Source organism: Diorhabda sublineata, chromosome 9, assembly GCF_026230105.1.
Source record: "Diorhabda sublineata isolate icDioSubl1.1 chromosome 9, icDioSubl1.1, whole genome shotgun sequence".
Taxonomy (NCBI): Eukaryota; Metazoa; Arthropoda; class Insecta; order Coleoptera; family Chrysomelidae; genus Diorhabda; species Diorhabda sublineata.
This window is the reverse complement of record NC_079482.1, coordinates 4,271,206-4,285,498: the sequence shown is the minus strand read 5'-3', so window position 1 is coordinate 4,285,498 and position 14,293 is coordinate 4,271,206. Positions and strand designations below refer to the sequence as shown.

The 14,293-nt window shown below is 33.8% G+C and overlaps 2 protein-coding genes across 5 annotated transcripts in view; one reads left to right on the top strand and one right to left on the bottom strand.

Moving 5' to 3' along the window:
- The window catches only part of LOC130448718 (short neuropeptide F-like), a 53,064-nt gene extending 45,749 nt beyond the window's left edge, over window positions 1–7,315 (top strand). For 2 of the 4 annotated variants that reach the window (XM_056786202.1, XM_056786201.1), the window contains exons 3-6: window positions 516–667; window positions 1,233–1,295; window positions 4,998–5,081; window positions 7,079–7,315. In XM_056786202.1, coding sequence (XP_056642180.1) covers window positions 516–667; window positions 1,233–1,295; window positions 4,998–5,081; window positions 7,079–7,099 — 320 coding nt within the window. In that variant the 3' untranslated portion in view covers window positions 7,100–7,315. The remainder of the gene's footprint in view (window positions 1–515; window positions 668–1,232; window positions 1,296–4,997; window positions 5,082–7,078) is intronic. The other 2 variants (XM_056786203.1, XM_056786204.1) reach the window with 2 other exon arrangements.
- A 1,040-nt stretch (window positions 7,316–8,355) lies between these two features.
- LOC130448985 (gastrula zinc finger protein XlCGF49.1-like) lies at window positions 8,356–14,293 on the bottom strand. The gene is made up of 3 exons (XM_056786619.1): window positions 14,201–14,293; window positions 11,921–12,236; window positions 8,356–8,711 (listed from the first exon to the last, which is right to left on the bottom strand). Exons 2-3 carry the CDS (start codon window positions 12,174–12,176, stop codon window positions 8,356–8,358), a joined length of 612 nt encoding a protein of 203 aa, XP_056642597.1. The 5' UTR covers window positions 12,177–12,236; window positions 14,201–14,293.

Here is a 14,293-nt window from a genome sequence, read left to right as displayed (position 1 = left end):
TGTAGACACTTAAATTTTTTGTATACGTTTTGTATACTACTTTATGTTCTAAGGCTTACACAAAGTAAAAGAACGTAGGCAACCACAATTACATGATATATTTTGAAATATTTTGGAAAAATTCCTGTCTTTTTACTACAATTCAACGTTATTTTCATGCATATTTCTAGATTTATTTATGAACTCGTTGATATACCTATGCATAAGGAAAATATGGACAATCAACTCAGCTTAAATAAGTAGAAAAATATAAGCAATCATAATTACACCATATATTTTGAAATCTATTTGATAAATTCAATACATTTTCTCGCCATCATATCAGTTTAAACAGCAACTTAACATTATTTCTAATCATATTATCTGATCTTCTCCAAGCAAATAAACGTTATAATATGTAATGTATGCAACCAAAATTACATCAAATATTTAGTATCGTTTTCGATAAATTCAGTTCTTTTTACCACAATTCGAATTCAACTGAAGTTCAAAGTTATTTTTATTCATATTTTCAGATAATATCAATGATCTTGTCGAAATACTTATGCAAAAGGAAAATATCGACGATCAGCTCGGCTTACACCAAGTAGAAAGACGTAGGCAACCACAGTTACGTCTTAGATTTGGAAAACGTTCAAACGAATTCGATCCTTTTGCATCCAAAACTGTAAGTATCTCATAAACGTAGTGTATTTAAAACGTGGAATCAATAAATAAGAAGATTTAATTAAAATATTTTAGTATGAGATAGTTGAGTATTTCAGCATAAAGACTATTAGTGTGAAATTTAATAATATATGTTTATTTCACGCTCAAAGTTGTATACGAGGGCCGTTTTTTTTTCAACCTCCGATTACTCCGTGCCAACGTTATGCGGGCATGCGCAGTAGGCGACATTCAGGCGTCAGTCGGCGTTGTGCTACAGCCACGAAAATATGTCCGCCATTATTGATGCTCCTGCCAAGAGTGTATTACGTTTTCTATAGGCTGAAGGCCACGGTGCTCCTTGAGAGAATGAGGCGTGTGTATGGGGAAAGCTTCATGAGGTATGGTGTGCGTGAATGGTGTCGAAAATTTAAAGATGGCCGTAATGATTTGGTTAGGTTTATATGGAACTTGTCCTTTATTTATAGGCTATCTGAGGTTAAAAAAATGGCCCATGTATGATTGAATCATTAATTTTTAATAGCAATAATTTAGCCTGAGAATTTAGAAAAAAAATGTAATTTCAGAATGGTGTTGAAAGGCCTCCTTCCCTACGTCTACGATACGGAAAGAGAGGAGAGGACATTATTGTAAGTTATTTTATATTTTCTTATTTTTTATTACTTTATTTCAGATTTCATTAATTAGAGGGTAAAATAGCGAAGATATCAAACCAAACAGCTTACGGATTGAAAAATTTCCTTATATGTGAAATATTATTGAAATTGCACCATAACGAGTGCGAAATACACTTTTCAACGAGTTTTGTACACTAATTTTCCTACGACCACGTAAAAAATTCTTCAAAAAAACGTAAAACGTAAAAAAACACACCTGTGCTGAAAAGTATATAAACACATGTGCTGAAAAGTTAAAAAACTACAAAATATCTATAAAATTTTCATTCAACTACTTTATACATTACCCAGTAATAATAATTACACTTAATTCAAACGTTTAAAGTATCTTGCAGACACTAATATGTATATATCAAAACAAACTTTCAATTTTCATTGTAAGCACTAATATAACCTCAAAAAATCACATTGTCTATTTCTTCGGTCTTCTTGAATTTGGCCTTTTGCCTTTCGGCACCCAACCAGATTCATATTGTATTCGCTTATTCCCTCTATCGTTCGAGACCATATATAAGAAAAAGAAACATTTCAATACATGTATGTTTGGTTATTTTTTAGTACATTAGTGAAATAAGGTAAAAAATGAGTGTGAAATCAATTTCGTAAGTAAGAAAATTTAACGTGGAATCAAAAAGTGTTGTAATTACTTGAAATATCTTCAGATAAAGAATCAGACATTCCATTTGAAGTGAAAGAATCTGCTAATGCTGCAGTGGGTAGTTTTATACCTGAAAAATCATGAAGTAGATACGTCCTGGCCTTCCAAAAATTTGAAAAATATAAAGAACATCGATTAAAAGTTACTACTTGCTTATTTTGAAAATTCAAAAGCATTAAAGACGTCGAATTTGTGGACTACATATTCATTGTTGAGATCTGAATTCTTCTTCTTCTTCTTCAACGTATTGTAGGCATAGATGTTGATATCCATTAATCCATCCATCTTTTTGGAAGTCTTCCTAAAGATCGTCGTGTCCCTAGTTTACCGTCTCGTGCGATCTTTGCTATTCTATCTCTGGTCATCCTGTCCACGTGTTCGTTCCAAGCTCTTCTACGTTTACGTCCCCATCTGACTATGTCTTCCTCTGAACTCACCACTCAGCCTGCAGGAAGGCTGAACTGATGTTCCCACGAGAAAGAGACTTATTTGATGCAGGCGCCTGTCTTAAAATCACAATTCCAGTAAGCTGGTATCAATCTTGTTGACCTCCTCAAAAAGTATTGAAATATTAGACGGCGACAAATTTTTTGTGCGAATTTATATTGGAAAATGTGGCAAACAACCCGTGGTCATTGGAAACCTACCTGCTTAGTACCTAATTTTAAAGGATACACAGGACATTGTTTCAGGCGCTCGTCAAAGTCTCTCCTGGAAGACTCGGGAGCGGACATTCTGAAAATAAAGCAATACGGAGGATGGAAATCCAACAGTGTAGCCAAAGACTAAAAGAAGAATTTCGGAAAACATTCTGGACCAAGCCTCTGGCGTACATGTAGATATCACAGCTTCAAATGAAATTAACGTTAGTAAAGAAGTTTGGAGGAAGTTAGAAGAGTGCAACGAACGGGGCGATAGATTATACCAATTCTGTCAAGAAAAAGACATGATAATCGCAAATACATGGCTTAAACTACACGATTGTATACATGGAAAGGACCAGGAGATGACCCACCTCAAATAATTAGAAACCAGATTGACTATATCTTAGTAAACAAGAGATTCAAAAATGGTATCAGGAAAGTAACAACATATCCCGGTGCAGACATTGCATCGGATCACAATCCTCTGATGGCCGATATTAAAATCAGGCTCAATCATCACAATCACAGAGAACAATTAAACACAAATTGAAAAAGATATGAACAGCCACATTTCCAAAATAATAGAAAAACATATTAAAACGAGTACAAGACACAAAAAACAACAATGCATGACTGTCGAAATCCTAGATTTGATGGAGCAAAGAAGATGACAAAAAATAATCAAACAAAAAATAAGAGTGACCAAAGAAAATTGGATGAAAGATAAATACATTGAAATGGAAGAGTTTCAAGATATAACACGTTACATGTGTTTAAAAAAGTCAGAGAATTAGCTGAACTATATAACAAGAAGACTCCTAATACCTTCAAGTGATTCAAAAGGAAAATTAATCATAGATGAAGAAGACATTCGAACAACTTAGTATGTGTATATCAAAAAAGCCCTGAAGAAGGTTTCATTAAAAGACGGTGCTCTGGGCTATGCTATAAGTTCAATTACGGGCCCATGGACCGCACTGGGGCTCAACGTGTTATGAGGAGTCAGACAAGGTTGCATGCTCTCAACACTTCTCTGCAATGCCTTTTAAACGCCATTGACAGAGTGGTAAGAGATATTGGTCTAAACATTAACTGTTCTAATGGTATTTAGTCGCTTGCTGTACCATGTCACACAGCTACAGGTAAACGGACAAACGATTCAAAGAGTGTCCAGCTACATTACTGAGCAACTGGATCTCGGTGAGGAAATAAAATGTAGAATTGAGGTAGCTCCTACAACATTTTTTAAAACGAGATCGCTCTTTTCTAATTATAATTTAAAATTTCAACTCCCGAAAGGGATGATCAAATGTTACATATGGACAGTTCTCTTATATATATGGTGTCGAAGCATGGACTTTAAAAATATCTACCATTGTTCGCTTAGAGGCTTTCAAACAAACGATGCAGTCCTTAACACAACAAATGCGGTTCGTGAGTTGATGGATAACATTAAATGCAGGAAAATAGTTTATTTGGAACATATAATGCGTGGTAGTCGGTTGGGCCGGATGGGTAAAGTTGAAGCCTCTTGGTTGAAGAATATTAGAGAATGGACTGGGATAAGAGAAGCAGGACAATTATTAAGACTAGCTCAAGATAGATAGAGTTTTGCCATGCTGATCCCCAACTCAAGGGGATTTGATAAGGCACGGTAAGAAGAAGAAGAAAGAAGTTCAAGTAAATATTCACCCAAAAAATGGACTTACCTTAATTAACTACGTCTTAAATAATGTTTTAAATGTTTATAAATCTTAAAATACTATTGAATACAAATAATGAGTTAATTTTCAGTTTAAATATAAATAATTGTTAGTTTTTACAATAGTAAGTCTCCGCCCTTTAGCCGGTCCTGCTTGGATGTAGTGGAATTCTAAAATTCAGCGGATACGTTTGATATTTGGTTTTATATAAATTTTTATTATAGTAGGCGGTTTATTTATATCGTTCCTTCTGACCTAACTTCTATTGTTTTGTTTATTTAGTTTCTAGAATTTCTTTTGGGATATATAAGGAGTTTATGTAGCGCACTTTAGTTAGTTTATAATAAATAGTTATAGTGAACAGACCGAAATAGAAAGTAATCGAAAAATTTAAATAAATTTTTTTAGTTAGTTGAGTGATTAGTGGATTATTTATATAGATTAGTTAAGTGTAGTGTAAGGTATCTAAATAAATTAAGTTACGTAAAGTTTTTACATAAGTACTTTTCATAACTGACATATGTTATGAAAAATGTGACGTTTCCTAATGTCAACGAGTGACTCAAGTGTCACATTTGATAGCGGAAGTTTATTTCAAGTCTTTCAGGAAACTTGACATTTATATATATTTTATTCATATTATTTTCAGGGATTGAACGACAGATCTCCATCCTTACGACTCCGGTTTGGTAAAAGATTCGATGATGTCCCATTACCAGTAAGTTTAACAAATGTAAGAGAATTTTTTACTAATATATTCCAGTATTTTCGCAAACTAGGTTTGATATAGAACAGCTGCTTTCAATTTTTCATATTTATACCTTGACATCTATCAATAGCAATTTTTATTAAACGAATTTGGGAGATATTTGAGTATATTAATGGAAAATATGTCCTCTCCAGGCGCTCACTTGATCTGCATATTATTGAGAAAGCTAAAATAAAGACTATAACCTGAAGGGAAATGAGGGTGTGGTTCTGGCAGTTTGGAAGTAAAATTTTGCAAATTCCGACAAAAATATATTTTTTTTGAAAGAAAATTATTACCGAATCATGGGAATTTTAAATAAATACCATTAACTAAGAGATGAATGTATTTAATTCATTATTGAATGATATGATTGAATCCTTTCAATATAATTAGTTTTGTTGTAATTGATGTAATCAATTTGATGCTACTTATCAGTATGATTAAGGCCGATTCATAAACTTGACTTTCCGTTCGTGGGTGACGTTTGACATTCGTAGCAAATTCTACATCCTATCCATAAACTTGACGTTGCTGCCGTTAACCTAAAAAATTTTTTATTCTTTTTGACTAAATGGAATGTCTGGTGATATTCATACTGATTACATTATTTTTTTAAGAAATTGCGGAATCCAAGCAACAGCGTATTCCACGAGGAGAGCTGATGGATATGTGGGACTCCCGTAGTCTATCCACTAAACCGCCATCTTCTGTCATCTCCGTCCAACAAGGGACTATTGTGATATTACTTCTGATTGGTGGGTCTGTCCATGTCTATATTCTATTGCCTAAAAATTCTCTCCGCATTGGTAGCAATCCGTTGCCGAAATTCTACCTTGTGAAGCATCACCTGGACGATATTACCAGGATTTATGCTGCCGACGGTCTCCTCTACCTCCTCTCTTAAACTCCTCCAGTGGTTACACACGAAGAACGTGCGTTCGGCATCATCTGAGTCGTTTCTACCATACACTCAGATGTTTGTAGTTTCTTAATTTTGTGAAGATACCGTCGGAAGTAGCCGTATCCCGTTAAAAGCTGGGTCCACAATCTAAGGTCTTTTATTAGTCCATTCAACTGATTTCTCCTCCGTCCATCGTTGTTGCCACGTCCATATTATTCTAGCGCGTTCGATTGTTGCCGCATCCTGTCGTGTTATATCCTCTCACGCTCTAAATCCAGGAAGTCTACGGGAATTATAACCGCCACCACTAGGACACCTTGTGCAGAGACAATCCAGTAGAACCTGGCGATTCTTAGTGCACCTTGTCTCTGTACCATCGTCATCGCTTTGCAGTATTTCTTTATACTCAGTGCGTCTGACCAAATCTCCGCCCCATACAGAAGAACTGAGTGAGTTGTTGCCATTAGCAGCCTTCGTTTTCCCGGTCGTGGTGCGTTAATATTTGCCATTAAGCGGCTCAAAAATACTTTCCTTTCGGCTACTCTTTGAACTGTCTTCCGTATGTGGGGCCAGAAATACATCTTCGTATCTAAGGTCACTCCCAAACACTTTATTTCGCATCTAGACTCTATTTCGTCTGTCCCGATCTCAATGAGCGGTCTCGTCTGTATCCGTTTTCTTGTGAGAAACATCTGCTCAGTTTTTTCCGTAGCGAATTGTTATTCATCCCCCTACTCGCCTCATTGTCTGGTTCAGTTTAAATTGCGCTAGTTCTGCAGATTGTCCGGTGATTACAACTATGACATCATTATTCGCCTGTTTCTCAGACAATCCTCCACCACTTGGGTCAAGTAGCCTGGGATCCCGAAGTGGTCTTAAGTGCCTCAATGATGTCCACCCACTTAGCCGAGTTGAAGGCATTCCTTACGTATAGTGTTGCTAGCAACACGATTGGTCGAGCCGCGTGGCAGTGTCTGCCCAGTTTCAGAAACACACTGTATACACATTATAAAGTCCAGTGTTGTCTTTAAAAATTTTATCATTTTTAAGGAATGTATTTGTGTGTTTTTTGTTACAGATTTCGGAAGGAGAGAATTAAACAAGAACTTAAAACTTGCCATGAATATCGGAAATCGTTTATTTTCTATAAATCGTTATACTATTTAAATCTTTGTTGAAAACAGTATATTTTTATGGCATAAGGCAGACTTTGTCGTTTATTGATAATAAAAAAAAATCTTTAATCTCAAACGTGTGTAAAAGTAGTCAATTTATGTATTATATAGAAAAATTAGAATAAAAAAAATAATTTTCCTAACTGTGTTTTATTCCAATAATTTCGAAGTGTAAAAAAATACAAATACACTGCTTGAAACAATCCAATAAATACGCATTTACTTAAATATAATAATAAAACCCAATAATTACTGTAATTTATATGATGAGTATCATAAACAACTTTCGTCTTAATTGGGTCAAAACCACGAATTACATTGCGGCTTCGTATCCATATACACAGTTGGTCACTATCTAGGGAGGAATACAGCCACATCTGTTTTACCGCTAGTGAAAATTCAAGAATAATAATAATACATCGCTTTAATTAATTATAGAAATACATATTCATGAAATTCCAATAGATAAACTAGGGAATGAAATAAAATCACGTCTGAATTTACTCATTAATTATATGATGAATTCCAAAAACAACTTTCGTCTTAATTGGGTCAAAACCACGAATTACATTGCGGCTTCGTATCCATATATACAGTTGGCCACTATCTAGGGAGGAATACAGCCACATCTGCTTCAACACTCACTTAAAATCCAAGAATAATAATAAACTTTGAAAGCATTACGGAAATTAACGAAATATTATCTCAATTAACACAATAAATTGATGGAAACTAATAATTACATGAGTTGAATTAACAATGAAGATAAAATTTAATGAACTGCTTGATCTAAAGGAAACTGAAAAGAAAAAGAAGAAGTCCCAATTGACAGTAATTTAATATCGTAATTTGAGATTTAAGGGTTATTAAAACATTTTTAAGTTAGGTTTCTTCATACTTCTTTGTAACGTGAATTTTTATTTTTTTTATTCACCAAAAAAGTATTGAAACTTAGGGCTCATTTTTGCCTTAATTATTGAAAATATTTATTTTTCGATTATTTATAACCAAAATAGGGTAGAACAACGTTTGCCAAAATTTCTTCAACGATGTAGGGAAAAATGGTTCGGATAAATAAATAATAGTAAGTAAAACAATTAAAATAAAGTTTATTATTTCAAAATTTTCACAATAACCTAACAATATAAATTTTAATAAATAATCTAATAATAAATATACATTAATTATTACTAGTGGAAGTACCAGCCTCTTGACAAGTCCTGCTCCTTCTATGACAATCCAACTTATCCTTCCTACTAAATTTTTTACTACAATATTCGCAAGCGAAAGGTTTCTCGCCGGTATGCAGCTTTTGATGTCTAAGCAAATTCGATGTATTTCCGAAACTCTTACTACAAAATTTACATGAAAACGGCTTCTCTTTCGTATGTTTCCTCAGATGTTTTTTAAAATCACCTTTATGTGTGAAAGTTTTCTTGCAATATTCGCAGGTGAGGATTCTTTTAGGTGTGTGACATTGACCAGACGTTGATGCTTCTGGTTCGTTAATTTGACTAAAGTTTTTTTGTTCAATACCTGTAATCAAAACATCATTTGAGAATAACTTTAAGTCAATTCGAGTAAATTATTTGAAAGCTCGTATTTTGATGATTTCAAATCAACACATCGAAATTGATACAGGAAGAACAACGTAATACATAATTGTATTTTGATGACTTATGCAGATAAATGAAGCTTCGTCCATTCGACTTAATTCAAGTTAAGTGTTAAATATAATATTCATAATAATTATTACGTCTTATTACGTGAAATTTGGGACAAATTAGGAAATAAGAAGATAATTTAAACTAATTTCATATTTCAATCAGCTGATAGTTATTTGTCTGTGATCTGGCAACAATGCCACCATATACATTCGAAACTGTGATAGATGAACCTCAAACTGAATTAGATTGAAAACGTTTGTTTAAATTGATGAATAAATTAACGAATAAAAGACAAAATAAATTGTCATAAACTAAAAACAATATCTAATAATCTGTTACCCTATCATACGCTCATTTTACGTTTCAATAATATCAATATCAATTGCAAATGTCTAATTGATGCCATTGAATTAAAGTGCTGCCATCTATGTATATAGACAGCAAGTGCTAAGTAACTAGCCATCTTAAACATCCAAGTATCGCTTATTTTATTTTGTTTTGTTTGTGTTTATTCAAGTGAATTTTAATTAATTTTACAGTGTTTCTGAATAGGTTTTTTGTGTTTTTGTTTTAACTTTATTTAGGTGTCCATCGAAATAGTGACTTCAGTGTTAAAACATTCGCAATCAGATTGTAAACAATATGTTTAGTGGTGTAGCTTGCAGGTGCTCTAACACTGCTAAAAATAGATCTTCATTGATTACTTTTCAGAGGTAAGTTTTTTTCTTCATTTACTTTACTTAGTACTAAACTTATTTGAATCAAATGCAAAATAAAAATTTCATATATAGATGATTGACAAGGTTAAGACATAGACATAAAAGCAATAAGTTAAAATGTATTTAGTTTTCATAAAAATAGTTAGAAAAACAAATTTTAGACGAATATTGTTAATAAGTGGACCTAAGTACAAGTGTATTATGATATCAACATTTCACTAACGCATGTTTTCATCAAATCTCAAAGCTAAAAGTTTGATTGTAGGCTAAGAATTGTATCCTAGAACAATTCTTATATTAGATGTGTTAAACCTCTCTGCTTTTATCAAATTAGAAGTGAAAATCATAAATTTACGAAATATGAAGCTTATGAAATTATTTTTTGTCAGGAAAAACTCCCTAAAGTCAATCATAAGTTTGCTAAAAAAACTTTACTGTTGACTGACCATGTAAATATATTATTGCAACGTTTTGACTCAAACTAAGAAACAATTGATAGACGTCTTGGAAAAATTATGAGACGGAAAGTAAAACTAAATTACAAGTAATACTCGGGAGGATTTCAAATACTGTGGAATCTTTCCTTTATATATCAATTGCAAACCTTATTTTTGATATTAGGAATTTACATATTACATCATTCAATAAGTAGTGTGTCTGATACACAGATGGCGCTGCAATTGTCAAATCCAAATGACATTTATGAAGTACCAACTATCAAAAAACTATGTGTAAAATTTTCATTATTCAGAAAAAACTGACAGCTATTTAAGAGAAGCTACTTTAGATATTTTCAAAACGAATATTGTACAAGCTCAGTAATGGCTTCAAAAGTGTTATCCGGACTCTACTCCCTTGAAAACAACCATTTGTTGTTAGTTTGCTGAATTTAAACGTTTTCGTACAGACACCAATGATGGTGAACGTTCTGGTCGTCCAATTTAGGTAGTTACTCCAGAAAACATCGAAATAGTCCATAAATTGAAATTGCGTGAGCTAGCTGAAGCCGTAAAAATATCAGAACGCAGTGTATTTACAATTATGCATGAACATTTGACCATGAGTAAGCTTTTTTCAAATTGGAAGCCGCGTTTACTCACAGTCGATCAAAAACAACAACGTATTGACGATTCAGAGCAGTGCTTCTCCATGTTTACATGTAATAAATCAGATTTTTTACGTCGATAAGTGGCAATGGATGAAACATGGACCATCACTTCGCTCCAGAATCAAAACGATCATCATCTGAATGGACTGCAGCCGGTGAACCACATCCGAAGCGTCCAAAGGCACAACAGTCAGCTGGGAAGATTATGGTTCAGTAAAAATCAAGGAAAAGCGGCCTCGTATGTCGAAGAAAAAACCACTGTTTCACCAAGACTGTTCTACAAGTCGATGGCAACGATGGTTAAATTGCACAAACTACACTTCAATTTGCTTCCTCATCCACAGTATTGTCCAGATCAGGCCCCCAGTAATAGCCGGTAGGAAATTCAGCTCAAATGAAGAAGCAATTGCTGAAACTGAAGCCTATTTTGAGGCAAAAGACAAAACATGGCTTCGAGAAGTTAGAGAAGCGTTGGAATGATCGTATTGCTCTTGAAGGAGATTACATTGATGGATAAAATCGATTTTTGGCAAAAAAATGTGTTTTGTAAGCGGCTGGATGCGTTCTACGCATCTACGTTGGTTTTAAAAAGAGGATATAACGAAACCAGTACTGTTACTGATTGACGGCCATAGATACTATTTAACGATGTAGCGTGAATTTTGCAACTAAAAAGAACCTCGATAAGTCGACAACCCCCCATCTCGAAGAACGTTGCTCGGAAACTTCTTAACTCGATTTATTTTTACCTCTCCCTTAGAGTTCGAGTTATAGAGAGGCTCCTGTTCTTGAAAACACACTGGGGGTTGTATGGTTGTATCTATTTTATCTCGACGTATACAAAATGTGTGAAAACCCGTATCTAAGATTTGAATATGGCTTCAGCTCAGCTGTTCCTTCCGAAATATCAAAAACGGAACTTAATACACTTGAAGAAGAAGACATTGAAAATTTGAGTGTCAGGCAATTGATTGTAAAACTATTTAACCGTTAGGTTTAGCTTTTTCTGGATGAACACTGGAACACTCGTGCCTGTGCATAGATTTCAAAAGACTGTATACTAGAAATTTCAGCAACTTTTCTTCAAATTTCTATATGTCAAATATAAAAAACGATGGATGTAGTGTCTCTGAGTTTAACTTCATTTTTTCTTAATAATCTTATATGCAGAGCAGCGTCACATGGCGCAGTCACCCTATTTTCCGTTGTTTCACGAAAAGACCTTAAATAAATCTGTCAATAGGTACGTACCTTGTAAAAGAATAGGAAGACTACCATATTTATTTTGACAATTATCACATTTGCAACTATAATCATCAGTGCATGGTTCTTGGGGTTCGAATGGTTCTGGTTGTGGAACCATTGAATAATTTGGTTGATTCGATATTTGTTGATTATAGTATTGGTTTTGTTCGTCAGAAGTTTGTGGATAACAATATTGAATAGTAGCAGGATTTAACTGAACTTGCTGCTCTTCTGTCACAGGAAGGAATCCAGAATAATGCATTTTCCATAAATTATTTCGTCGGGCCGTTTTTTGCAACACAGATTTATGAGAAAATGAAGCCTAAAAGATATTAATAATGATTTGGCGCATATTTTACTATATAGAAGGGTGAAACTCTATAATCACTTGAGTTAAATACCTTTACACACGAATTGCATACCATATTTTTTCTACTGGCGAAAATTTATCAAAATACAGAAGTTCAATGGTATTTTCCTTATAAAATATATCATATGTTTAATAATATTTTGAAAATTTTAATCAAGATAAGGACAAATCAACAAAACAGCTTGCATGTATGAATGCCACCTAAAAATAATTATTACTACATAATTAGAAAAATAAAAAATGGCATCAGCGCGTCTTGTACCTGGGAGGGTCACTTACACTACGAAGACCTTAATAATACGCCTACTATCTAAAGTATTTTTCTTTACGCACTGAGTCTAAAGTACGTACTTTACACACGATGTAAGAAAAAGATTTTATTCATGTCGTATTTTAAAATGCAGCATTTTCAACTTCAACTCCTCTAGTTTCGTGGTACCTCAAAATATACAGAGTAGCCCTCGTATATTGAAGGAAAGAGTAGTGTAGATACTTTCCCGCCTGCCCAAACTTCATCTGCTCGAGGTATGACTTACAGTATCCTAAGTATACCAAGACGATTATTTCAAAGTATTTTTTGTTTTATTTCAATGGTTAATTGTTTTTATTCTTATGTCTGGTGTTAATGTTATACAGCGGACATGCGTTGTAGGCGATTGCGAGGCTCTCGCACTACACACTCCGTCATTGTTGACATTCAGGCGTCAGTCGGCGTTGTGCTACAGCCATGTAAACATGTCCGCCATTATTGATGCTTTTACCAAGTGTGAATTGCGTTTTCTACAGACTGAAGGCCATAGCGCTGAAAAAATCCATCGGAGAATGAGTCGTGTGTATGAAGAAAACCTCAGATGATCTGCTTTGCTACGGAATTTCCAGAAGTTTATTGGTGGCAACTTTCTTTGAAGAGGGTATTGAAAAGTTTGTCCACAGATATGATAAATGTCTCAATCTCTCATGTGGAAAAATAACCTAAATCTACTAATATTTTGGTTACATTATTGTTTTATATGAACTTGTCTCTTGTTTATAACCTATGGGACGTTGAAAAAAAAACGGCTCTCGTATATTGCGTGTTATGTTGAATGCGTTCACGAAATCACGTCTAGTTGTAAATTCTGTTCTGTGATATAAATTGAGCGTTCATAAAACATTTAAAATCTACACCGCAGCATTCAAAAACGCACCACTGGACCGAGGGTGCACTCTATGATCAGCGCTAGTAATCGGGGAAACTGGGACATGCGCAATTCGTAACAAGTATCCCGATGTCATCTGTCATAAAATGTTCAATTCGGCGTATATTAGCAAAAAAGATTTTTATCCCATAATAAAGTTTAATACTGAAAACATGAAGGAGAAATTCAAATTGAATACTTAAAACAAACACAAAAACGTCAATAATCTTAATCCCACACATGCCATATTGAATCACGTGGTTTGGAGAGCCTAATTGTATACATTATAGTTTTTAGAGGTTAAGGAATCGGTTGGATAACGTTTTTAGAACTTTCTTAATGTCAATCTAAATTAAATAACAGGATTCAAATGTCAAAATGTCATTTACCCGGCGTCTAATTGATACCAAGGGTCAGTACTACTTTAAAAATCGAGTTATTCCGGTGACTATGTAGTAATTTTCAAAAAAATAATGAGTATCAATAAATTGTAGAACAATAAATAAAATCTAGAGATACTACAAGGCATTTGGCTGCAATACGCCACTCTCCCCTTCAGACATTTATAATTATTTGTAATAAAAGAGAAGAAGAATAATAGACTTTGAAGAATAATAGACTTGTATAATCTATGCCAGAAATAAACAAAAAAAATATTCACCTCGTTTTAATACAGCAAATTAAAAAATAAACACAAAATCACAAACACCGATACTATTAAAAGCGTTTTTTACTTACGCATGTTCTTTCACTTCGAATTAATTTCACTATTATTTCATGACTGGTTAAAGTCACTAGACGTACTGATTCATATTTTAGACAATCACTCCA